This window comes from Trichechus manatus, unplaced genomic scaffold (genome assembly GCF_000243295.1).
Source record: "Trichechus manatus latirostris isolate Lorelei unplaced genomic scaffold, TriManLat1.0 scaffold00216, whole genome shotgun sequence".
Lineage (NCBI taxonomy): Eukaryota > Metazoa > Chordata > Mammalia > Sirenia > Trichechidae > Trichechus > Trichechus manatus.
In genome coordinates this window covers 935,784-960,637 of record NW_004444152.1, presented here as the reverse complement: position 1 = coordinate 960,637, position 24,854 = coordinate 935,784, and the positions used below count along the sequence as shown (strand labels likewise).

General features: G+C 52.5%; 1 protein-coding gene across 4 annotated transcripts in view; it reads left to right on the top strand.

The window, feature by feature from the left end:
- Nucleotides 1–24,854, top strand: part of POU2F2 (POU class 2 homeobox 2) — a 41,563-nt gene that overhangs the window by 3,439 nt on the left and 13,270 nt on the right. For all 4 annotated transcript variants that reach the window (XM_004388752.2, XM_004388754.3, XM_004388753.1 and 1 more), the window contains 4 exons: nt 8,026–8,091; nt 8,223–8,257; nt 8,407–8,463; nt 11,967–12,083. In XM_004388752.2, the coding sequence (XP_004388809.1) occupies nt 8,026–8,091; nt 8,223–8,257; nt 8,407–8,463; nt 11,967–12,083 (275 nt within the window). The remainder of the gene's footprint in view (nt 1–8,025; nt 8,092–8,222; nt 8,258–8,406; nt 8,464–11,966; nt 12,084–24,854) is intronic.

Below are 24,854 nucleotides of genomic sequence, written 5' to 3'. Positions count from 1 at the left end.
ACAAAGCGAAATTTATGTTTGTCAGCTCAGTTAATATCTCTGTATAATGAAAGTAACGATCACTCAGCAGTGTTGGTGGGAGGGCTAAATGAGATAATTGAATATATGTAAAACGCTTAGCACAGTGCCGAGGACATGGTAAGCATACCATACTTCTTGATCGTTGTTTCGTTTGTGGCTGTATAGACACAGACTGTGGGTATGCGTCATGTTCTTGGCTGTCTGCTGGTGGGAGTCCTGGCGTGGTGTGTGTTTGTCATCCTGTGTGCATCTGTGTGTGCAGGCATTCCTGTGATCCTTCACCAACACACTTTACTGAGCAGTTCTGTGCTGGATGTTGGCAAAATAACTGAAAAGGCACCTCTAGCCTGTTGTCCTGGAGCCCTCAGTCTAGTGCGGGGAGACAGACCTGTCACCAGACAGTGACAGCCCAGAGCGGTCAGGGCTGGGATGGTGGAAGCCCAGGAGGTAATAGGAGCCCAGATATATGCCTGTTTTAGCATGAGAGGGCTTCCTGGAGGAGGGGAGGTCTAAGCTGAGATCTGAAGGGATGAGTGGGTGTGATGAAGGCAAGGAGGGGAGGAGGCGGTTGAGATGGCATGCGTTCGTTTATTGAGATGACTGTGTTTGCAGCTAGGTGTGTGTGTCCATGCAGCACGGTCAGAGGCACATGGTGTCTGCACACACACGGGGTCTGCTCCACCACAGACTCGGTTCTTGTCTGGGCCTGAATGGGGGGCTTTGTATATACCAGCCACTGGGTTAGACCCCTTCTTACGGAACAACCCTGGCCTGGGAGGCCTCGCCTGGGAGGCCTGGCCTGGGTTCTCACTGCCTGGGCATGAATTGATACACTGTGTGGTTCTGACCAGTCTTGGGCTGTGAACTGGGTTCAGGGGTCCATCCTGGCTGTCCTCCAGGATGAGGTGACTCTGGGTGTGTGAGTGTTTGCATGTCTGTGTATATCTTCTGGTTGTGTGTGCCTCTGGGTATGTATCTGTGTGTGACTCTGAGTCTGTGAGTGTGCATGTCTGTGTGTGTCTGACTGGCTGTGCATGACTCGGCGTGTGTCTGGTTGCGTGTGTTTGAGTATGAGTGTGTGCATGTCTGTCTGGCTGTGTGCGTGACCCTGAGTATATGAGTGTGTGCATGTCTGTCTGGCTGTGTGCGTGACCCTGAGTATGTGAGTGTGTGCATGTCTGTCTGGCTGTGTGCGTGACCCTGAGTATGTGAGTGTGTGCATGTCTGGCTGTGTATATGACTCCAAGTGTGTGAGTGTGTGCATGTCTGTGCCTGTCTGTGTGTGTGTCTGTCTGGCTGACTGTGCGTGACTCTGTGTGTGTCTCTGTGTGTGGTTGTGTGTGTGTGTGTGTGACTGTGTGCATGTCTGTATGTGACTCAGAGTATGTGAGTGTGTATATCTGTGTGTGTTTGGTTGTGTGTGTTTGAGCGGGAGTGTGTGCATGTCTGGCTGACTGTACGTATCTCAGTGTGTGTGGATGTGTGCATGTCTGGCTGTGCATGTCTGTGTGTGTGTCTGGCTGACCCTGCATGACTGGGTGTGTGAGTGTGTGTGTCTCTGTGTGTGTTTCAGTGTGAGTGTGTGCATGTCTGGCTGACTACGTATCTCAGAGTGTGTGAGTGTGTGTGGATGTGTGCATGTCTGGCTGTGCATGTCTGTGTGTGTGTCTGGCTGACCCTGCATGACTCTGGGTGTGTGAGTGTGTGTCTCTGTGTGTGTTTGAGTGTGAGTGTGTGCATGTCTGGCTGACTACGTATCTCAGAGTGTGTGAGTGTGTGTGGATGTGTGCATGTCTGGCTGTGCATGTCTGTGTGTGTCTGGCTGACTCTGTGACTCTGGGTGTGTGAGTGTGTGTGTCTCTGGTTGTGTGTGTTTGACTGTGAGGGTGTGCATGTCTGGCTGTGTGTGTTGTGTGACTCTGAGTGTGTGACTGTATGTAATTATGTGCATGTCTGTGTGGCTCTGGGTGTGTGAGTGTGTGTCTGAGTGTGTATTCTGCATACCTGCTGTGTCATCACTTCTGGCCATGTGTCTCTATCTGTAGACCTGTGCCCATCCACGCCTGTGATCTGTGCACACCTGTATCCTGAGTGTGTTTACGTGGTCTTCCTCCGTGTCTGGGCCCTGCATGGCTCTTGCCTGTTGGCACAGCTGTGGGGCCGCTTCTCTTGTGTTTGCTGCCCTGCCCGTATCTCCATCCCTCCCTTCTGACATCTCAGAAGTGTTCACTCCCTCAGCACCGCCCAGGGCCAGCTGCAGGGTTGGGTGGGTGTGGGAGGGAGGTTAGGGGGTGTGAGGTGCCCCTCCTGGGGAGGCCGATGGCTGGGCCAGTTGGTCCACAGAGGTTCCTGGCAGCACAGACCCTGCCCACAGGGGCTCCCGGGCCGTGGCTTTGATTGAGGCAGGCTGCGGGGGCAGGGGACCCAGGGGACATGCCAAGCGGGGCCAGGGGGGGTGAGGGGCAGCCCTTGGGCCCTCTATATTTAGTCCCGTTTTCGGTAAGTGCTAATGAGAAGCTGGCCCAAGTCTGCTAAAACCGGCTGGGGGAAATGCAGAGGAGAAGTGAAAGTCCAGGGAGGGAGGGGCGGGTAGGCCAGGGAGGACTCTGAGTCCCAGAGCCGAGGCAGGCGGGTCAGCGAGTGGGAGCCCAGGGCTGGGCAGCCCCGGTGGGCCCGACCCGAGGATGGCGGGATTCAAGTGGCCCGGTGGGGCTGCGCTGCTTTTCCCTGTCAGTTCCTCTTAAGTGTCACACACCACCTGGCATGGGGGAGGGAGTTGACCCACTAACAGTAATTGACAGCTAACTCTCTGTGTGAATGAGACGTCAAGAGGGCCTTCTGAAGGTGCCAGAGGGCTGGGGCCTGTCGGAATGACCTGGGCAGCTTTTAAAAACCCAGACGCCCAGGTCGCGCCCTTGGCCAGTGAAACCAGTATGGGAGTAGGCAGCCGCATTTCTCTGGAGGCAAGAGAAAGGGGCAGTGGGCATGCTGCCTAGGCTGAGACCGAGGCAGATCCTGCTGGGTGGGCAGGCCTAGCAGGCGTCTTGAGGGACCCTCCAATCCCACAGCTGCCTGTGCCTGCGAGTCCACCATTAAGGCATCCCGTGGCTTTTTGTCTCTGGTGAAAATGGAGGCGCCTACGAAGTCTTTGGAGCACTGGTGGCGCAGTGGTTAAGAGCTCGGCTGCTAACCAAAAGGTCAGCAGTTCGAATCCACCAGCTGCTCCTTGAAAACCTTATGGGGCAGTTCTACTCTGTCCTGTAGGGTCGTTGTGAGTCAGAATCGACTCTATGGCAACGGGTTTATTTATTTATTTATTTATTTTAATGAAGCCTTTAGTGGGCACAGTTTGATGAGACCCGTTCCAGGGATTGGGCTGTAATAGGGAAGGAGGAGAGAGCAGAGAGCTGGGCAAAGGGCTGCATGGGCAGAGTGAGGGGGGCTGTGTGGGAGTGATGGGGAGAATGGAGGGAGAATTCAGAAAGATGATGGTGCCAGTTTTCCCTCAAACCACGTTTGTCTGTCCTGCTGCCATTCCCCCAGAGGGACAACTTAAAGATTTCAGTTAGAGGGGGTGGGGCTGAGGGTTGAGGTGTTGGGTGACATCAGGATTGGGGATCTTTCATGCCTTCATTCATTCCAAAGACACAGTCTGGGGTCCTTGGGTGGTCAGGGTGTGATAGAAGCAGGGTGCAGGAGCAGGGGGAGCCCAGAGGAGGGAGAGATACTGACCACCTGGGGAGTCAGGGAGGGCTTCACAGAGGAAGTGATGTGTGAGCCAGGGCTTCCAAGAGGAGCTGAAGTTTGCCCGGAGAGGAGGGGAGGGGAGCTCCAGGCAGAGAATAGCAGAAGTGAAGGCCTGGAGGAAGAAGAGCAGGGCCTTGGGGCCACCTTTGTCCATCCGAACCCCACATCCTATGCTGGGCAGGGTGGGGGACCCTGAGATGAGCCAGACCTGCCCTTGAGGGGTCCCAGTGTGATGGGGGAGACCTACTGGGGCCCAAATGACCCCAGCCCCCAAGGTGATCAGGGCAGTGATGGGGGGGTCCTGGGGGGAAGTGGGGGAGACGCTTCTGCCTGGGAGCCCGGGGAGGGGGGCGAGCATCAGGGGTGGTGGCTTCACAGAGGACAGAGCCTGTGCTGGGTCCTGAAGAAGGAGTAGGAGGTCACCAGGCAGACAGAGCAGGAACAACAATCCAGGCCGAGGGGCCAGCCTATGCCAGAGCCTCAGTTTATTAAATTGCTGGGAGGCAGGCGGACAGAGGCAGGAGCAAGTAAGAGACAGAGAGAGCTGCAGGGAGGGGCGTGCAGCCATTTATCACCCATCCTGGGCTGGGCGATGAGTCAGAGAAGGCCTACCCTCCTGGTCTGGTGGGGGAAAGACCTGGACGCAGATGGCCACAGCCTTGAGACAGGGGACGGCAGGAGCCATAGGAGGCCTTTCAGGGGTGGACGTGAGGTCAGAGGCTGCTGTGGTCTTTGGGCAGGAGAGGCGTTCTCCAGGTAGACAACAACAACAAAAACAAACCCACTGTCGTCGAGTTGGTTCCGACTCATAGCGACTCTATAAGACAGAGTAGAACTGGCCCATAGGGTTTCCAAGGAGCAGCTGGTAGATTCAAACTGCTGGCCTTTTGGTTAGCAGCCGAACGCTTAACCACTGTGCCACCAAGCCTCCATTCTTCAGCTCGGCAGGGCGTATAGAACCTTCACCGCACACAGAGGGAGCCACCTGGTGTGGCTAAAGAGCCGGGTGCATGGGGGAAAGGGGCAAGAGATCTGCAGTGGAGGGGGGCAGGGGCCACCCACTAAAGGCCTGGAGAGGAGCTTTTTCTTGGGGAGATGGGGAGCCACAGAGGGTTTAGATGGGGAGAGCTGAGTGTAGAAAGGAAGGCCCTGGGGCAACATGGGCGATGCCCTGGAGGGAGGCCAGGACTGAGCTGGGCAGGGGTTTCTGGGGTGATGAGGAGGGGTAGGATTTAGGGCAGGGTTAAACCAAAAAACCCATTGTCATGGAGTCGATCCCAACTCATAGCGACCCTATAGGACAGAGCAGAACTGCTCCATAGGGTTCCAAGGCTGTACATTTTTAAGGAAGCAACTGCCACATCTTTCTCCCACAGAGCGGCTGGTGGGTGTGAACTGCCGACCTTTCGGTGAGCAGCCAAGCTCTTAACCACTGTGCCACCAGGGCTCCACTAGGGTTAAGTTAGCTGAAATCAGGCTACCCTTTGCTATTGGGCAGGATTCCTACCTCTGCTGCCCCAGAATCAGGAGCGGGGCCTCATTGCCCAGTTCCCTTTAAGTCTTCTCATCTCTCTCATGCCTATTAGCCTCTTAGTGCCCCATCTACAAGGTCCTGAAATGGAGGCTACGTTTCCAGAGCGTCCCAGCACCACCTTCACCACCCGTTACCTTAATAGGACTCTGTGCTCGTGTTCATGACCTGGCTTTTTATAATTTTTTTTTTTTTTAGCTTTAGATTTTTTTCTTTTTTGGGAAAATATAATTTATATACAGTAAATAGCTCGAATTTTAAGTATATAGCTTGGTGAATTTTTACATATGTGTAGATCCTTGAGCAAACCCTGGTGGCATAGTGGTTAAGAGTTCAGCTACTAACTAGGTTGGCAGTTCACATCCACCAGGTGCTCCTTGGAAACCCTGTGGGGCAGTTCCACTCTGTCCTATAGGGTCGCTATGAGTTGGAATCAACTCGACGGCAATGGGTTTTTTTTTTTTTAATAGACCCTTGAAACCACCAAGCAGATCAAGATACAGAATGTCTCCAGCCCCGCTGCAGGCTTCCTCATGCCCTTTCCCATTGCACCCCAAGGATACCCACTAATCTGACTGTTATCCTCTGAGGATGGATTCTCAGGTCATTGGGATTATACTGCATTTGATCCTAGGCATTTGGCTCCTTTCTCTCAGCATCATGTCTGGGAGATTAAGTAGCTTGTGTGAAGTGGGAAGTTGTCCTTCGTTTCAGTGCAGAGTTTCATTGCCTGGAAGTAGCATTTGTTGTTTATCCATTCACCTGTTGATGGGCACTGGGTTGCTTCCAGTTCTGGGCCGTTATGAAAACCCGCAGTGAACATTTGTGTTCATGCCCTTTGGTGGGCAGACATTTGTTTCTCTTGGGTAGGTGCCCAGGAGTGTATGTGCTGGGTGATGGATGTGCTGGTCTACTTCAGCTCTACTGAAGAGTGCTTCTATCAGTTTACACTCCCACCCGAAACGTAAGACCTGGCTTTTTAATTAGGAATTGAAAATCTGAATGGCATTTCGTGTCGAGTAATCCTCACTGTAAAATTCCTAAACCTTTTTTTTTTTTTTTCCTTCTGTCGCTGAGGACTTCCTGTTGCTCACTTTAGCTGGTTGTCTTGAAATATTTTGGGTTCAGAGCATGCTAGAGTTGGAGAGCTCCCTTGATAAGGGTGGGGTCATGGTTTAGGTAGAAATTTTGGAGTGAGTTCTCGGGGGGAGTTTAGGCCAGAGACAGGGTCATGAGTAAGGTCTGAGGCCAAGTTTGGAGTCAAGGTTAGATGAAGGACTTGGACCATCTGGACATGAGTTGGGATTCAGGGTGAGTAAGGGGATTGAACAGAGTCCCTGGGTGGTGCAAATGGTTAAGCACTTGACTACTAACCAAAAGGTTGGCAGTTCAAACCCACCCAGAGGCGCCTCAGAGGAAAGGCCTGATGATCTGCTTCTCAAAGGCCACAGCCTTGAAAACCCTATGGAGCACGAGTCTACTTGGCAACACGTGGGGGTTGCCATGAGTCGGAGTCAACTCAGTGGCAACTGGTTCGGTTTTGTTTTTTAAGGAGATTGAGAGTGGATTGGACTGAAGCCTGGATTTGTGTTGGGGTCCAGGGCTGGGCAGTGTTGGGCTCGAGTTGGTGTCAAGATGAGCTTGGGTTGGGTGATGTTGGAGATGAGATAGGAAGTCAGGATCGGGGCCCACCATGATCCCAGTTAGAAGCAGGAGCCCTGGAGTCAGGAAGACCTGGGGTCTAATCAGGGCACCTCTGCTGTTTTGCTGTGCTCTTGGGGAGGTGACACCCCCTCTTGAAGCCTCAGTGTTCTCCTCTGTAAAATGGGAGTCATATTAGCACCAACAACTAGTGTGAACTCTGAATCATATTTCACATGGTACTTGACAGGAGCTCTCTGAGGACAAGAGTTTGTTTCCATTGCTTTGTGTCCCCTGGGACCCAGCTTGCTTCCCTCGGTGGCCTTTGTTCATGTCCCTGGTCCTGGAGCTATAGAATGGGATTGTATATACAGGGGTGGGGTATTTAGGTTGGGCTTGCAGTGCAGTGGGATTCAAGGCTGAAGCTCCAGGTAAGGTGTAGGATTAGGCTGGGGGACAAAGTCAAAGGCAGAGCGGATGGAGTTGGGGTTAAAGGGGAGCCAGGGTGGGGCTGCTATGCCTGTCTGCTGAATAGAAGAAGGAAGGCCAGGTGGGAGTGAGGTGTGGACGGGAAAATGGTGGGCTGGGGCTGTGGGGTCGGAGGGCCGCTGAATCACACCCAGAGATGTGATGACTGCCTCACTGGGGAGCTGCAGCCCCATCACACCCCCAGGCCCCGCTCAGAGTGGAAAACATGTCTCACCCGAAACCTGGCAGGGCAGGACAGCCGAGGCTCCCCGGCTGTGGAGGAGGGCCAAGGTTGCACTTGCCCCTTTGGAACGTCACCAGCCGCCTCCCGGGCAGCCAGTACCTTCCTGTGACCACCTCCTCCTATCTTCCACCCCACCCCAGGGTGACACCAGCTTGCCGCCTCCTGGAAGGGTGACAAGGATAAGATCCCCCGAGGCCCGAGGGCCCCTCTCAGGTCCTGCTGGACAAGGGCAGAACAAGGGGATGTCTCCCGGAAGGAGGCACTTCCAAGGTGGCCAGGGCGAGGGGAAACTTGGGGAAAGGCTGGGGGAGGGTCCTGAGAGCCCCCCTGCCTTCCCCTCCCTCATCCCCTTCCACCCCTCCTCTGTCCCCAGAAATAAGAATGTCTAAGCCCCTGGAGGCCGAGAAGCAAGGTCTGGACTCCCCGTCAGAGCACACAGGTAGGTGGGGAAGGACCAGGGAGGGCAGAGGGTCATCATGGACAGGGAGGGGACAGGTGTGGTCGGGAAGACACTAGTCACGGGGGCCTCAGGGGGCTGATGCCAACTCTGTCCTTTCTCTCTCGTTGCAGACACTGAAAGAAATGGACCAGACACTAACCATCAGGTCAGGAAGGGGTGAATGAGCAGGAATGGGAGAGAGGAGAAAGGGGCCGAGGGGGGCTCTAGGCAGGACCGGGCCAGGAGGGGCAAAGTGGGTGTTAAAGCTGCTTCGTCTCACTGTTCCCCCTCCCCACCCCACCTTTCTCTTCTCAGAACCCCCAGAATAAGACCTCCCCATTCTCCTTATCCCCAACTGGCCCCAGCACCAAGGTAAGCACCGTTGGAACACCCAGGGAAGGGCTGTGTCCTCGGCACGGGTGGAGTCTGGGAGAGTGTCCTTGGCATGGCTGCCCCCGGCCCAGGGCCTGAGATAGCACAGGCGCTGGTACCTTGGTGGCAAGGTTCCTCCACCCTTCTCACCCTCTGGCTCCCGCCCCAGGCCTGTGACTCACCCAGGCTCCTTCCCCTTCCCTGGAGGGTGGGGGTGGCCAGGGAAATCCCCCCCAGGGCCCCAGGGCGATGAACAACAGGAAGCTGAGGGCCCCGCCCCCATCCCGACTTCCCTGACAGAAAGGGGGCCTGTGCCATCCCCCCAACACACACTCAGAGGCCACCTGAGGGCGCGGGAGGGGGCAGAGATGCAGTGAGGGGTCTGCCGTGTGGGGATGCAGGGGAGAGGACTGGGGGGGCCGGAAGCAGCCAGACAGTGCAGCTTCCAAACCCAGACAGGCCAGGCTTCTGGGCACTGCCGGGCTCCCTAGGTGCATCTTGAGCCAGGTTACTGGCAGCCAACCCTTCAGCCTGGTCTAGAGGCAGCTGGCAGGTCCAGAGGCCTGAAAGCAGCACCAGGGTGGGGGCAGAGAGGGCACGAGGATCCACAGGTCTCTCTGACCGAAGGTAGCAGAGGGATGGTTGGGAGGCTGGTGACCTGCTCCCTGCCCTGCCTCAGGCTTGCTCTGTGACTGTGGGATAGTGACTTCCCCTCTCTGGGCTCCTCAGTTTCTTCTTCTCTAACATGGTGGGGGGTACAGACTGGATGGCCTCTGAGTCCCTTCCACCTCTGGTGCTCGGATGCTGCTGTGGCAGGACAGAGTGCTTTGTAAGCAGGTGTCCTGTCTTCTGTATTGAGCACTGGAAAGAGAACCCAGGGCACAAGGGCTCGGGCTGTTGACTCCTGGAGCCTCTGACCACAGGCCTGGCTCCCGCCTTGGCCCCCTGGAGGGCGTGTCCATTCCTCCCCCCACACACCACTCCCTCCTCCTCCACCGGATCTGACCTTTGCCGTCTGACCTGTCTGACCTTTGCCTCTCTCTTCCCCAGCAGCTGCCCCTCCTTCTCTCTGGGGAAACCAGGGTATGAAGGTTTCTCCCTCCCCCTCCCCGGCTTGGGTCTGGTTCCCAGGGACCACCTGAAGCAGAGAGAGAGGCGGCCTCACACCCAGGTCTCTGTCCACGCTCGCTCTGCTGCCCTGGTCTCCATCTCTCACCCTCTCTCCATCAATTCCGGCCCGCGTTTCCCAAAATGCAGTGTTCCCTGTACACCCCTTGAAATTTCAGACAGATCCACACCCCACTTTGTACATGTATTTACATCATATTTTTTCAAATTGGTTTAATGAAAACAGCTACAACAGTAACATTTTATTATGGAAAATTTGAACCAGATTTAAAAGTAGAGTACAATGACAGTAACCCCCTGGTCCACATCAGTCAGCTTCAACAGTTGTTGGCTCATGAATTGGCTAATTTTTTAAAAATAATTTATTGTACTTTGTTATGGTTGTTGTTGAGAATACACACAGCAAAAACACACACCATTTCAAGCTCCTGCATGCACAATTCCAGTGATGTTGATTATATTCTTCAGGTTGTGCAAAAAAGAAAACCATCTTCTCCGAGTTGTTCCTCCCTCATTAACATACACTCGTTACCGACTAAGGTTCCTATCAAATCTTTCAGGTAGCTGTTGTCAATCTGATGCCATATAAACCCGTGGCCGTCGAGTCGGGATTCCGACTCATAGCGACCCTATAGGACAGAGTAGAACTGTCCCAGAGGGTTTCCAAGGAGCGACTGGTGGATTCGAACTGCTGACCTTTTGGTTAGCAGCCGAGCTCTTAACCACTGCGCCACCAGGGCTCCGTAAAGATAGATCTTAATGAATTGATTCACTTTTTCAACAGCTTAAATAAAAGTTTTGTACGTGGAAATTTTTTGAATGGAAAACCAGAATCACTTGCCATAGAAATAAATACAGTGGTTATTAAAATTTACCCAGAGACTCCTGACTGCCGAAGGGTCTAAGCCTGCAGCTGGTTCCCCTTTGTTAAAAGGGGAGATTAGCCAGTGTGTGAGAGGTGTTCAGAACATCCTAGCACCAAACAGAGATGTTCTTCTTAAGCTCGCCAGATGGAATGATAGAGCACCGAAAAAGGAACAGTGTTCTCACCAGGGCATTCAATGTTGTATTTTTACAACTTTTTATTAAAATATGACACATTAAAAACACATACACAGATCTTCAGCATACAGCTCTGTGGATTTTTGCCAACTGAACACACCCTTCTGGAAGTCCCTCCTGCCCCTGCCAGGGATAGCCATGCCCTGACTTCTCGTGACTCCGTATGACTTCACACTGTGTCCCTGTGCCCCTCAAACTTTCCAACATTTGTATCCCGTAATTTGGGACACTCTCTGTCCTTTGGTCTTTCCTGGGCCTTCGTCTGTCTGTGTGTTCTGTCTGCGTTCCATATGCCACTCCCTACCAACTCGATGTGCCACCTCGGGCAAGTTACTTTCTTCCTCTGGACCTCGGTTTCCCATTTTTTGCAAAATGATGCCGAGACATAGGGCTGAAAGACGATCCCCCCTGTGTCTGGGCCTGAGACCCTGTGATTCACAAGCCATGCCTCCCCACCCCAAGCTAATACACCTTTCAGGCAAGCCTGCTGCTGTCTAGCTTTTTACCCAGGAGAGGCAGAAGGCGGCATTGGCCCAACACAGATCTGTTCCATGTGTATAACGTGAGATGCGCCCACATTCATACTCAGAGAGACAGGAAGGGGCTCAGTCGACCTGTGGGGTGGAGGCTGAAAGCTGGGGCCACATCTGGCCTGCAGAGGTGCTGCACTTGGCCTGCCCAGAGTTTTTGCTTTAGATTTTGAAATGAGCAGCCGGTGGCAGCTGACTAGGAGCTGAGTAGGCTTCCCCATCAGCATCAGCGCCCCCCCCACCCCCCACATCTGCCCACGTCACACGTTGGTGCTGTCTTTCCGTCTGGGCGTATTGAGTTTGTGGCCCATGTTTTAAAGCAGCAATTTTCAAACTTTTAGTATTCTAAGGCCCTTTCTTCCTACGAAGTCTGGCTTCACTGGACAAATGTGAGAGGAGCATGTCTGGCTGAAGCAGACGAGGCCTGGGGGACCCAGGGCCCCCAGTGGCACCGTTTCCGTTTTACAGATGGGGAAATTGACTCCCAGGAGGGGAAACAAGCTCTCCAAGGGAGACCTGCTCCTGGAGGAAGTCTGGGTGCAGGAGGGTGTTAGCCCATTTGACTGATCAGGGAACTGAGGTCAGAGGGGGTTCCCGAGGCCCCCTGCCGGTCAGGGCAGGGTCATGAGCAGCCGCCTGGCCTCTGTGCTGTCTGTCCCCTTCCTGTGCTGGCCCAGGCAGCTGTCGCCCCACACGTGCCCTCTCTTTGGTTCACAGGTGGGCATTCTCTCTGGCCTCCACTTAACATTCTGGGGTCCTGGACCCTGCCTCTCTCCCCACCAGATCAAGGCTGAAGACCCCAGTGGTGACTCAACCCCAGCAGCACCCCCGCCTCCCCAGCCGGCTCAGCCTCATCTGCCCCAGGCCCAACTCATGTTGACGGGCAGCCAGCTAGCTGGGGTGAGTACTGGGGAAAGGATGGGGGTGGGGGGTGCAAACCAGCCACCTGCCATCTGTGTCGTGACTGGTGGCCCGGGATGTCTCACCAGGGCCACGGCCACTCTCTCATGCCTGCCTCTTGTCCCCTCTGGCCTCCTGTAAGACTTGCCCCCTAACCTGCTTGGCTGGGACACTAACCCTTCCCTGCCTTCTCTGCTCCTCCCTTGCCCCCTCTTCTGGCCCCGCTGCCCCCGCGGCCCACAGCTCACGGCGCTGATGCCAGCTCAGCAGCAGCTCCTCCTGCAGCAAGCCCAGGCCCAGCTCCTGGCCGCCGCCGTGCAGCAGTCCAGTGCCGCCGCTGCCGCTAATGCCGCCGCCTCTTCCTCCTCCTCTGCCTCCTCCTCGACCTCGCAGCCCCCAGCCTCCTCTGGGGGAGGCGACCTACCACCACCGCAGCCTGCCAGCCAGCCCCCCGGAACCCCACAGCTCACCCTCTCCCAACCCATCCAGCTCACAGCGCAGGTAAGGGCAGCCACGCCAACCACACTCCCTCCACTGAGCACCAGTGTTGGAGGAGCCAGCTGGTTGGTATGCACCGCTCTGACCACCAGCCGCCAGCCAGGCGGTTCCCAGCAAGCCTGGGAAGCCTTGGGGAATGCTGCCACCCCATTGTACAGAGGGGTAGAGTGAGGCTTAAGAGAGAGAGGAAGCAGGCACATGGCAGCCCTCCACTCTGGAGCATCAGGCTAGGCACCTCTGTGCATGTGGCTGAGGGTCACAACGGCCCAGAAGGTCGGTATCCTTATCCTCCATTTACAGATGGGGAAGCCAGGAGTCACCCCGTCAGCGGTACCCATGTGGGAGCAAATGAAAGGCTGAGAGTCAGGATCTGAGCCCCACTTCATGACCCTGGCTCATCTGGCAGGATGCCCTTTAAGAAAATGATCTGGTGATCCAGGGGGTTAGGCGGCTCTATGTCCTGGCTTCCTGTTCTGGAGATTTCCTGGAGCACATTTAATTGTCAGCTACGGGATTAGAGCAGAGTAGGAGCTGAGTGGGCTTCCCCTTCAGGCAAGCACGCGCTTTGCAGGCCAGTCTGGCCACACCTGCCCCTGTCACCGGGTTGGGGTCTCTGCCTGGTTTCTGTAAGCCTTCGAGCTTGTGGCCCATGTCCTAACACAGTGAAGGACTGAGAAATCAGGGAAGGGCTGAGAAACCTTTGAAGTTCCCTCTGCCCCACGTTTCCGATGCTCACGCTCCAGGAGGCGCATTCCTCTCCCTTGGTTCACCCCGACGACGGGAGCCCTGGCGGGACATGCTGTCCAGCCCCCTCGAGGCTATTTCCCTTGACAGGGTTCGGCCCTCCGGATGCTCGGGCTGTTCCGTTATTGACCAGTGCTTCCCGTTTGGGTCTTTCCTCAACACGGAGCTGATAGCTGCCTCCTTAGAACTTCCTACCACTGGGCTTGCTTCTGCGGGGACACACAGAGCTGTCTGTCCCCACTGCCCCATGACGGCACTCCTAAATGCGGCCTCCGGACACCCGGATCGCCCCAATAATAACAACCCTAGTCTGTTGGGTGCTGCCTTTGTACCAGGCACTGTGCTAATAAGGACCTCTTGGAACTCACGAGTTCCTATCACAGCCAGCCAACCGAGGCTCAAAGTGGTGAAGTGACTCACCCCGGGCCACACAGTGAGTCAAAGGGGCAGAGCCGGCCTGCTGAGTCCACGGCCCTTCAAGGGACGTGGTTTCCAGCCTCTCCCACTGGGCCACCAAAGACTCCAGTCGCAGGTGTTCCCTTTGCCTCGCAGCACACACTGCCCTTTGCTGAGCAATGCAACAGCTTGGGGCTCCTCGCTCGGGCTGGCTATTTTGTATCTCCTTGCGCCTGCTTTTGTTTTCCTCACGCCTGGCCTGGAAATCAAGTCGGCTGCCTCCTTTGCCTGGATAACACCTCCTCACTCTTGAAGCCCCTACTCGGGGTCCCATTGACTTCCCTCCCTTGGACCCCTCCTGGCTCCTCCCCGCTCTGGGGGCTCCAGCCCATGCCTCTCCCACCCAGGGCTGCGTCTGAATACACTGAGGAAATGTTTGATGAAGAAGAAAGGATAGAGGAGGGAGGAGGGACCGGGCAGCCTAGTGTGGACCCAGCAAGTCCCTCCCCTCCTAGTGAGCAGCAGACACAACCTTAGACCCACCTCCCCAGGCTCCCACGGCCCCCCATAAGCAGCTGTCTCTCACCCACCCCAATTCTCGAGGTCTCCGGAACCGCCTCTCTGCCAAGCCCTCTCTCTCGCTCCTCCCCTCCCCAGCCCCTCCAGCTCTGATGTTTCCCCATCTGTCCTCAGCACGTGCTGAGCAGGGCCAAGTTTGTTTTCTGGGAGCCCTTCCCTCCCAGGCTGAGTCACTGCATGCCAGCACCATGCTAAGCCCCAGCTGCAGTGGGGACCCCGTCCCTCCTGCCATTGCTGTCCACGGTCACAGCCTTCCCCGGCCCCTAACTGGTTGCCTCCACATTGCACTCTTATGCCTGTTCCACTTGGTTCTTGCCCCACACACTTCCCAAGCCCGCAGGCACTGGGAAGCTGGAGTCTTAGACGGGAATCAGACCCTCCCTGCCCCCAGGAGCTCCTAGGCTTGTAGTGAAACAGACACACCAATGAACCATTATTGAGAAATATTTTACTCGGAAAATACTAAGAGACCCAGGAAAGACAATGAGAAGCACCCGTAAACCCTACCACTTCAAAATGATATAAAGTACGAAGGACCAGTCTGTCCCCCTTCCCACCCTCTAATGCCACCTCCCCAAGATAATGACAGTTAAGCAGTTGGGCTGCACTTCTCCCTCCCTTTCCCAGCTTGTGCAGACGAAGGGATGGTTATAAGTCCGTTGTATAATTTGTGTGTCCCGCACTTGGCTGCCCGCCCTCTGCCGAGGAGGCCTGTGGATGTTTACTGAGTCAGCAAGCAATGGTTTGTTGTAATTTTCAATCAAGGGTAGAGAAGACATCCCCCCAGGGGAGCACTTCAGAATGTCTGGGAGAGGGGTAGGCATTGATTGAAAATTTACATCAATTCTTAAAGCATCATTTTGTATTTGGAGAGTGAAGAACATCCCAGTTTTCGTAATTCGGCCGCAGAAAATAAAGCGTGACAAACTCTTCTAGGCTGGTAAAACAAAACAAAACAAAAATAATCCGTTGCTGTCGAGTTGATTCCAACTCACAGCGACCCCATGTGTTACGGAGCAGAACTGCCCCATAGGGTTTTCTTGGCTGTGATCTTTATGGAAGCAGATCTCCAGGTCTTTCTTCTGCAGTGCCGCTGGCTGGGTTCGAACCACCAACCTTTAGGTTAGTAGCTGAGAGCAAACCATTTCACCACCCAGGACCTTTTTAGGCTGGTAGGACCTAGTGGATAAAGATTTCCCAGAGAAACCTACTGGATTGTGGTGGGAGTGTGGGGAAAAAAGTGACATGTGTCTGAGGGAGTCAGGGAGAGCTTTCAGGAGGAGGTGGTATCAGAACCCAGGGGGACAAGCAGGAGTTTGCCGGGTGGATGAGCTGGAGAGGGCAGTGCCAGGCAGTGGGAAGAATGAGTATAAAACCACAGAGGTGAGAGCAGAGAGAGACTCAGGGAGCTGGGAGAGGGGGCCCAGGGGTACGACGGAAGATAGTGAAGGGTGAGCTGGGAGGGGGCATCAGTCAGGCCAACCCCAACTGGCTTACAAAGAAAAGAGACATTTGGGTCAGATCACTGAAAAACCCAGCTGGAATGCCAGGCCGGACGCCAGGAGTCTGTCTTCCTGTTTCATTTCCAGCGGGCAGTACGGGTGCCAGCATTTCCAGACTTGCAGTCACTCTGCCCAGGGAGCTAAAACACGCCCACAGGCCAGGTTTGAGTCAGTGCCCCGGACCCTGGGGCGGCCAGAAGGTGGGGGGTCAAGCCCCTCCTGAACCTGAGAGTGAGGAGGGCAAGCCACCCCAAAGGAAGAGATGAACTCTGTTTCTTGAATAAGGGGCAGTGGGTGCCAGGCCAGCCAATATCACACAAACGGAAGGGCGTCCTCGGTGCACCTACAGGCCGCCGGAGTCCAGGCCAGGCCGAGGGTGCCAGGGACTCCCAGTGTTTCCTGGGTGGGAATCCGCGGCTGCTCGTCTACACTGGGATTTCAGGATAAGGTAGTATCTGACCCAACAAAATCCACAGGGAGGTTTTCCCTCCGGTTGAATGATTCCCAAGCACTGGGACTTCCTGGGCTGCATATGGCAGGGCCAACCTGGGGGGACGGGGTGCAGAGAGAGCCCACGCTAGAGACGGCCGCCTGCTTCCACCACCTCCCCACCTCAGAGCCTCCCCTTGAGGAGCAAACGGAACAATCACAGTCAGGTCAGTCAGCCAGCAGTTATTGAGCACCTTTTGTATGCTGGGCACCCCTTCATGGCCCTGAGGGGTCAGCTGTGAACGAGGCAGAGGTGGCTTCCCCGAGGATTTTACATTCTAGGGGGAGATAGACAGTAAACAAGTAAACAAAATGACTTCAGAGTAAGTATAATGAAGGACATGAGATAGGGCAGTGCTGTGGAGGGAGGGGAGCCCTGGTGGCACAGTGGTTAAGAACTCAGCTGCTAACCAAAAGGTGGGCAGTTCGAATCCACCAGCCGCTCCTTGGAAACCCTATGGGGCGGTTCTACTCTGTCCTATAGGGTCACTAGGAGTCGGAATCGAATCAATGGCAACAGGTTTTTTTTTTTTTTAATAGAGGGAGGAGGGTGGTCAAGAAAGGTTTCACCGAGAAGATGGCCTTTGAGAGCTGAAGCCTGAATGAGTCAGTCGTGAAAGAAGCCGGGGGAGAGCATTGCAGGAAGGGAAACAGCAAGTGCAAATGTCCTGAGGTAGAAACCTGCTTGACTTGCTCCAGCTGGAGCAGAGCGAGTGAGGGGGAGAGGTAGGCAGGGCCTTGTAGGCCAGAGCAAGGAGTTTAGAATGTAGTCTAAGTGTGATGGGGACCTGTTGGAGGATTTTAAATAGAGGTGTGACATGACCCAACTGACCCTTTAAAAAAGCTCCCTCTGGCTGCCGTGGGGAGAAAGGACTGAGGGCCGAAGGGAGTAGAAACAAGGAGGCCAGGAGGAAGTCCTTGTGGGCACCCAGGTAGGAGATGAGGGTGACCTGAACCAGGAGGGTGATGGTGGGGGTTCTAGATGCTCTTTTGAATGGATTGGATATGTCAAGGATGACCCCTAGGTTTTTGGCTTCAGCCACTGGGTGGTGATGAGGTGGGGAAGGCAGGGGAGGAACAGGGTGTTTGGAAAGGCTGGGGTCAGGAGCCCGGAGTTTCACTCTGGCCGTGTTAGAGTTGGAAGTTTCGTTCTGTTGTAGACAGGGTCGCTGTGAGTCGGAACAACAACAACGATTCATTATCCAAGTGGAGGCATCAAAGAGGCAGACGGACAGTCAAGGCAGAAGCTCAGCGGAGAGTGTGGACTGGAGCTGGAAGTTGTGAGTTGTCAGGAAGAGGATGGAACAGATAGCTAGATGGGGTGCCTGCCCCATCTCACGGCTGAGCAGGGTGATGGAGGGCACGGTGGTGGCAAATGCCTGTGTTTGAGGAGGATGTTGTGATTTCCAAGATGCTTGCAGGATAATAATATTATTCAGGCCTCAGAACAACCCGGTGAGGAGCTAGACATTAGTATTTTGTAGGTAAGGAAACTGAGGTCCCAGCAGAGAAATGACTCAGTGATAAGAGCTACCATTTAGAGAGGACCAATTAAGTGAGCAGGGCTCACCCAAAACAGTTTACACCCAGTATCTCATTTGATTCCTTCAACAGCCTCACGAGGTAAGAGTGATTGTGAAGCCGCTTGAGGAACCAACCAACCAATCTGTTGCCATCGAGTCAATTCTGACTCATAGCGACCCTACAGGACAGAGTAGGACTGCCCCATACGGTTTCCAAAGAGCTCCTGGTGGATTCCAACTGCCGACCTTTTGGTTAGCAGCCGTAGCTCTTAACCACTATGCTACCAGGGTTTCCACACTTGAAGACAGCGGGGCTGAAAGAGGGTAAGGAACTGCCCAAGGCTCCTCAGTGTGGAAGGGACAGAGTCAGGTCTTTAGCTGGCTCCAAAGCCTGGGTCTGTCCACGACACTGCACCATCATTGTCTCAATGTCATACGGTGTTAAAAATAATCAAAACTCACCAAATTTGAACATAAGGTTTATTTTCAGTAGTTTTGGGATATGCCTACAGAATAAAACAAACAAACCAAACCCGTTGCCGTCGAGTCGATTCCGACTCATAGCAGCCCTACGGGATAGAGTAGAACTGCCCCATAGGGTTTCCAAGGAGCAGCTGGTGGGTTTGAACTACCAACTTTTGGTTGGCAGCCAAGCTCTTAACCACTGAGCCACCAGGGCTGTGTGCATACAGGGAGACCACTCCAAAAAAAGCAAATGGTTCGACAAAGCTAGCGACAGTGGGGCTTACAAGGAGAAAAGGAGGGAGAAATAGAGAAGACCAACCATGGCTGATCTTAACTTGAGTGACTGAACCTACCTTCCCCTTTTACTGGGGTCAGCTGATACCAGTTTACTTGTGGCCTGGCTGCTAATAATTTGGCCCTCCAGCCACCTGCAGCCATGAGGCTTTTTGAGATTTAAATTAGGAGGTAGTGGTTTGATGACTATCCTTTTGTAGCAGGATACGACAAATGCACGTTGCTGTGGGGCCGTTTCTGGCGGGCTTTTGCAGTTTGGCTCAGGCTTTTTATGGTTAATATTTGGTTTCATGGATAAGAAAAACCTTAAAATCAAAGTAAGATGTCTGTTATATAATTTTGCTATACAACACAAGTTACCGTAACTGGGTGGCTGAAAACAACAGAAATTTATTCTCTCACGGTTCTGGAGGCTAGAAGTTTGAAATCAAGGTGCCGGCAGGGCCATGCCCTCCATGAAGGCTCTAGCAGAGGATCCTCCCTTGCCTTCTGAAGCTTCTGGTGGTTCCCAGCAATCCCTGGCGTTTCTTGGCTTGTAGCTGCATCCCTCCAGTCTCTGCCTCCATCCTCACATTGCTTTCTTCCTGCATCTCTGTGCCCCTTCCTCTGCTTTTCACAACCCTACTCAGTGGATTTAGGGCCTGCCCTAAATCCAGGATAATTTAATCTCGAGATCCTTAACTGATTACATCCACAAAGGTGCTGTTTCCAAACAAGGTCACATTTTGAGGTTCCAAGTGGACCTGAGTTTTGGGGGGACACTATTCAGTGCACTGCAATCATCCTGTGCAGCTAAGGAGGCTGAGGCCCAGAAAAGAGAATTGGCTTCCCCATGTCACGGAGCAAGAAACATGCAAAAGTGCCAAGACTTGACCCCCTCCCCCGAGTTTCCTAGCTAGAAGGGACCTTGGCACCCCAGCGTCTAACTCCCCACCGTGTGTCGGAGCCCCCGCCACACGGTTCTTGGCAGGGGTGCAGTTCACCCAGGTGCCTCCCATGAAGGTTCTCCCTGCCTCCCTGGTAGCCCATTCTACAGCCGAACAGCAGAGAATCAGAGAGCCTGTCCTCATTTTGAGCACAATCAGGAAGCTCTGGTGGCGTAGTGGTTAAGAGCTATGGCTGCTAACCAAAAGGTCGGCAGTTCGAATCCACCAGCCACTCGTTAGAAACCCTATGTGGCAGTTCTACCCTGCCCTAGAGGGTCAGTATGAGTCGGAATCAACACAACGGCAAGGGGTTTGGTTTGGTTCTTGGCATCCCAGTACAATTTACATGGTCCCCAGGCCCCATCTCTTCCTATTCTCCCAACTCTGGCCTTACTCTGGGCTGGCCATCTCTTAGAACCAGGTGTCCAGGGCTGGTCATAATTGGCCACATCAGGGTGGCAAATGAGTGTCGCCCCACACACCAACAGCAACCCCGTCGTTGTGGGGTGAGAGCCACAGGGGAGGAGTGTCTGTGCTCTGGAGTGAAGCACACACCTGGGGCTGCACAGCTGGGCCACCTCGGGGCCGTCAGGCTCTGGGGCCCAGGCCGACTCAAGTTGTTCCCCAGGGCTTTCTCCTCCCCCCAGGGGGAACCAAGCCCAGATGGGAAAGTGGACAATTACCCTCCAGTTCACTATGTAGCACATACACCGTGTACCTCAGTCTTTCTGCTCCCCAATCGGTGGCCAAAATCCCAGCTGTGGCCAACTGCAGCCAGTCCTGGGTTTTGCCTCCTTCGTTCACTGCAAATTTGTTGATCACCTGTGGGAGATGGTCAGAACACAGCCATGATCAAGACTGGTCCCTTCCCTTCTCAGATTTAGTGGGGTTTTGCCAGCCCTCCATGCTAGTTTTTCTCCCGGGTTAAGGATAGAGCAGTTGAATCACGAAACCTGGTCAGGAGCCCTTCCCAGCATCTCCCCACTCTCTATAACTTCACTGTTGGCTCTGGCGCCATCGTCACACGCCCCCAAGTGGTTGCAGATCGCCGTCCTTCCTCTAGATTGTGGAGAAATAGTGCCTCCTATTGGCCAACCTCAGTCCTGGGCCAGAGAGCTTCCCTTTCTCTCATTCCTTCATTCCTTTGGAAACCCTGGTGGTGTAGTGTTAAAGAGCTACGGCTGCTAACCAAAAGGTCGGCCATTCTAATCCACCAGGCGCTCCTTGGAAACCCTATGGGGCACTTCTACTCTGTCCTATAGGGTCGCTATGAGTCGGAATCGCCTTGATGGCAATGGGTTTGGGTTTTTAGTTCATTCCTTTAGTGAGCAAATATTAATTTACTGAGCGTCCACTATGCCCAGGCACCTTTCTACGTGGGGGATACAGTGGGAAATAAGGCAGACAAGTCCATGCTCTCGTAGAGCTGGCACCCACTCTAGTTGAGGAGACAGACAGGAAGCAGATAACTGGTAGGAAGGAAAGACAAGAGTGTAACGTAATAGAGGATACTGAGGGAAAGGAAGACCCCTTATCAGAGCTGGTGGCCAGGGAGGCCTCTCTGAGGGGGGGGATATTTGATAGAGACTTGAATGATGAGGAAGGGCCCACCATATGCAGATCTAGAAGGGGGTGCTGCACGTGCAAAGGTCCTGAGGTGAGGACTTCCTTCTGGGCTCGGTAACAGGAGGGAGACTTACGTGGCTGGATCAGAGTTAGGGAGTGAAAGAGTCGTGGGAAGTGAGGAACGCGAGGCAAGCAGGGGCCTGGATTGGGCAGGCCATGGCAAGGAGCTGGATTGTACCATAAACGTGATGAAAACCGCTGGAGGGTTTATGGCTTGATTTATATTTTAGAACAGGGACCTGGAGTCCATAGCCCACCCCTGCAGGGGTCTGTGGATAGAATTCAGGAGGTCCATGCACTTGGGTAGGGAAAAAATGACATCTCAATTTTTGCTGTCCTCTAAAGGAAAATGAAAGAGCCCTGGTAGCCCAGTGGTTAAGCACTTGGCTGCTAACGGAAAGGTCAGTGGTTAGAGCCCACCAGCAGTTCCACGGGAGAATGATGTAGCAGTCTGCTTCCATAATGATTTATAGTCTATGGGACAGTTCTACTCTGTCCTGTAGGGTTGCTATGAGTCGGAATCGACTCAAAGGCAACGGGTTTAATGGAAAATGTAGCATCCCCTTGAATTATGAAAATAGACAATGGACCACAGCAGTGTTAGCGGTCCTTGGGCTTTGTCACCAATAGAAAGCACAGATGTTTTCATAATCTATTAGAATTGTTGCAGACCTCTTCTTTTCACTCATCACTGCTTCGAAATTACCGTACGGGCAGTCCCCGGATTACAAACAAGTTCCATTCTTAAATCTATAAATTGAATTTGTCTGCAAGTCGGAACAGTTAGGTAGAGTTCATATCTAACATCAGTTAGTCAAATGTTAATATATAGTATATAGTGTACCTTTCTATGCCTAAAAAACGCTTCCAGATACATTAAAACATCTTTAACATAATAGTACGGTAATCATAATAATGTTTGGATGCACGTTGCAAAGTAGCGTCCATTTGTTATTACGAACCATCGCATGTACCTCGAATTTTTCATGTAATAGGTTTTATGGGGGTTGGTTTGTAACTGTTGATTGTTCGTAAATCAGACCTTCATAATCTAAGAGCTGCCTGTAGTCATCAGACCTGTTACTTGATCTTGTTATTTAATGTGTTAATAAAGAAGTCCATAGAAGACTATATCACAATTTGAAATATGTTTGATAACTGTATTTCAATATAATTGATTTCATTTGAAATCCTACATATTTCTTAATATAATTTTATTTATTTTGTTGTTGTTGTGAGTATGCACAGCAAAACATACACCAATTCAACAGTTTCTACATGAAATCCTATAAATTTTATTTTATGCATTTTCTTTTTTTACATTCTGAGGAGGGGACAGTAGGTTTTGTCATATGCCAAAGAATTCAGGGCACAAAAACATTCAAACTCCATTTTATTAGACACTCGTCTGACTGCTTTGGGGAGAATGGATAGTCAGCACGGAGGAGGAGGGGGGCTTAGACAGGGATGGTAACAGCGGAGAGGGAGAGATGTGGAGAGAGCCTGCAGGATTTGTGGATGGATTGGATGTAAGGGGGTGTCTTGGTTATCTAGTGCGGCTATAATAGGAATACCACAAGTGGGTGGTTTTAATAAACAGAAATTTACTTTCTGCAGTTTAGGAGGCTGCAAGTCTGAATTCAGGGCGCTGGCTCTAGGGAAAGGCTTTCTCTCTGTGTTGACTCGGAGGAAGGTTCTTGTTCTTTGGTTTCCTGGCGATCTTCCTGTGGGGTGCTATGGATCTTCCCCCCTCTCTGCTCTCTTTTCTGTTTTAATATGCTCCGTTTATATCTCGAAAGAGATTGAATTTAAGACGCACGCTCTACACTAATAGTGCCTCATTAGTTTAACAAAGAAAGCCCGATCCCGAATGGGGTTATAACCACAGCTATAGAGGTTAGGAGTTACAACACATATTTTGAGGGGACACAGTTCAGTCTATAATGGGGGAGAGGAAGGGAGGGTGGGAATCAAGGCTGACCCCAAAGTTCCTGGTTCCAGTAACCGGGAGACGGGGAGAGGTGTAATGTCTCTCATCTGGACTTCCCGTTGTCAGACCTGCTGCAAATTGGGATGCGTTTCCTCCATCCTTTTCCTCTCCCTGATGTTTCTGAAGGAAACTCGCACACACCTCTCTTTTAGGCCTTTTGTGGGGGGAAAGGGGAGCTTACCCTGAGAACCACGCTAGGGAGAGAGACAGGAGTTAACAAATATTTTAATCAGCAAGTTAAGAGTTATAGGACATAAGAAGACTTTATTTCTTATATTAATTTCGATTCAATTCAGTGGCATTTACTGAGTGCTTACCAGGCACTGTTGGGGGATACAAGGAGAATAAGACATGGCCTCTGCTTTCTAGAGGTTCAGACTAGTTGAGGAAAAATAAAACCCATTGCCATCGAGTCAATTCCAACTCATAGCAAGCCTACAGGACAGGGTAGAACTGCCCCATAGGGTTTCCAAGGCTGTAATCTTTATGGAGAATTGGTCAACATTCAACCATTTCAGGAGGACGCATACGATCAAGAACTGATGGTACTGAAGGAAGAAGTCCAAGCTGTACTGAAGGTGAAAAACAAGGCTCTAGGAATTGACAGAATACCAGCTGAGATGTGTTCAACAGACAGGTGCAACGCTGGAAGTGCTCACTCATCTACGCCAAGAAATTTGGAAGACAGCTACCTGCCAACTGACTGGAAGAGATCCATATTTGTACCCATTCCAAAGAAAGGTGACCCAACAGAATGCAGAAATGATCGAGCAATATCGTTAATATCACACACAAGTAAAATTTTGCTGAAGATAATTCAAAAATGGTTGCAGCGGAGCATTGACAAGGAACTGTTGGATTCAGAAGAGGACGTGGAACCAGGGAACCATTCCAGGAGGCCAAGCATATGATCAAGAACTGATGGTCCTGAAGGAAGAGGTCCAAGCTGCACTGAAGGCATTGGCGAAAAACAAGCTTCCAAGAATTGACGGAATACCATTTGAGATGTTTCAGCAAACAGATGCAGCACCGGAAGCGCTCACTCACTTATGCCAAGAAATTTGGAAGACAGTTACCTGGCCAAACGACTGGAAGAGATCCCTGTTTGTACCCATTCCAGAGAACGGTGATCCAACAGAATGCGGAAATCTTGATACCACATGCAAGTAAAATTTTGCTGAAGATAATTCAAAAGCGGTTGCAGCAGTACATCAATAGGGAACTGCTAGATATTCAAGCCAAATTCAGAAGAGGACATGGAATGAGGGATATCATTGCTGATGTCAGATGGATCTTGGCTGAAAGCAGAGAATGAATGCCAGAAAGATGCTTACCTGTGTTTTATTGACTATGCAAAAGCATTTGATTGTGTGGATTGTAACAAATTATGGATAACATTGCAAAAGAATGGGGATTCCAGAACACTTAATTGTGCTCGTGAGGAACCCGTACATAGATTAGGAGGCAGTTGTTCGAATAGAACAAGGGGATACTGCGTGGTTTACAATCAGGAAGGGCGTGCATCAAGGTTGTATCCTTTCACCATACTTATTCAATCTGTATGCTGAGAAAATAATCCAAGAAGCTGGACTATATGAAGAATGTGGCATCAGGATTGGAGGAAGACTCATTAACAGCCTACAATATGCAGATGACACAGCCTTGCTTGCTGAAAGTGAAGAGGACTTGAAGCACTTACTGATGAAGATCAAAGACCACAGCCTTCAGTATGGATTACA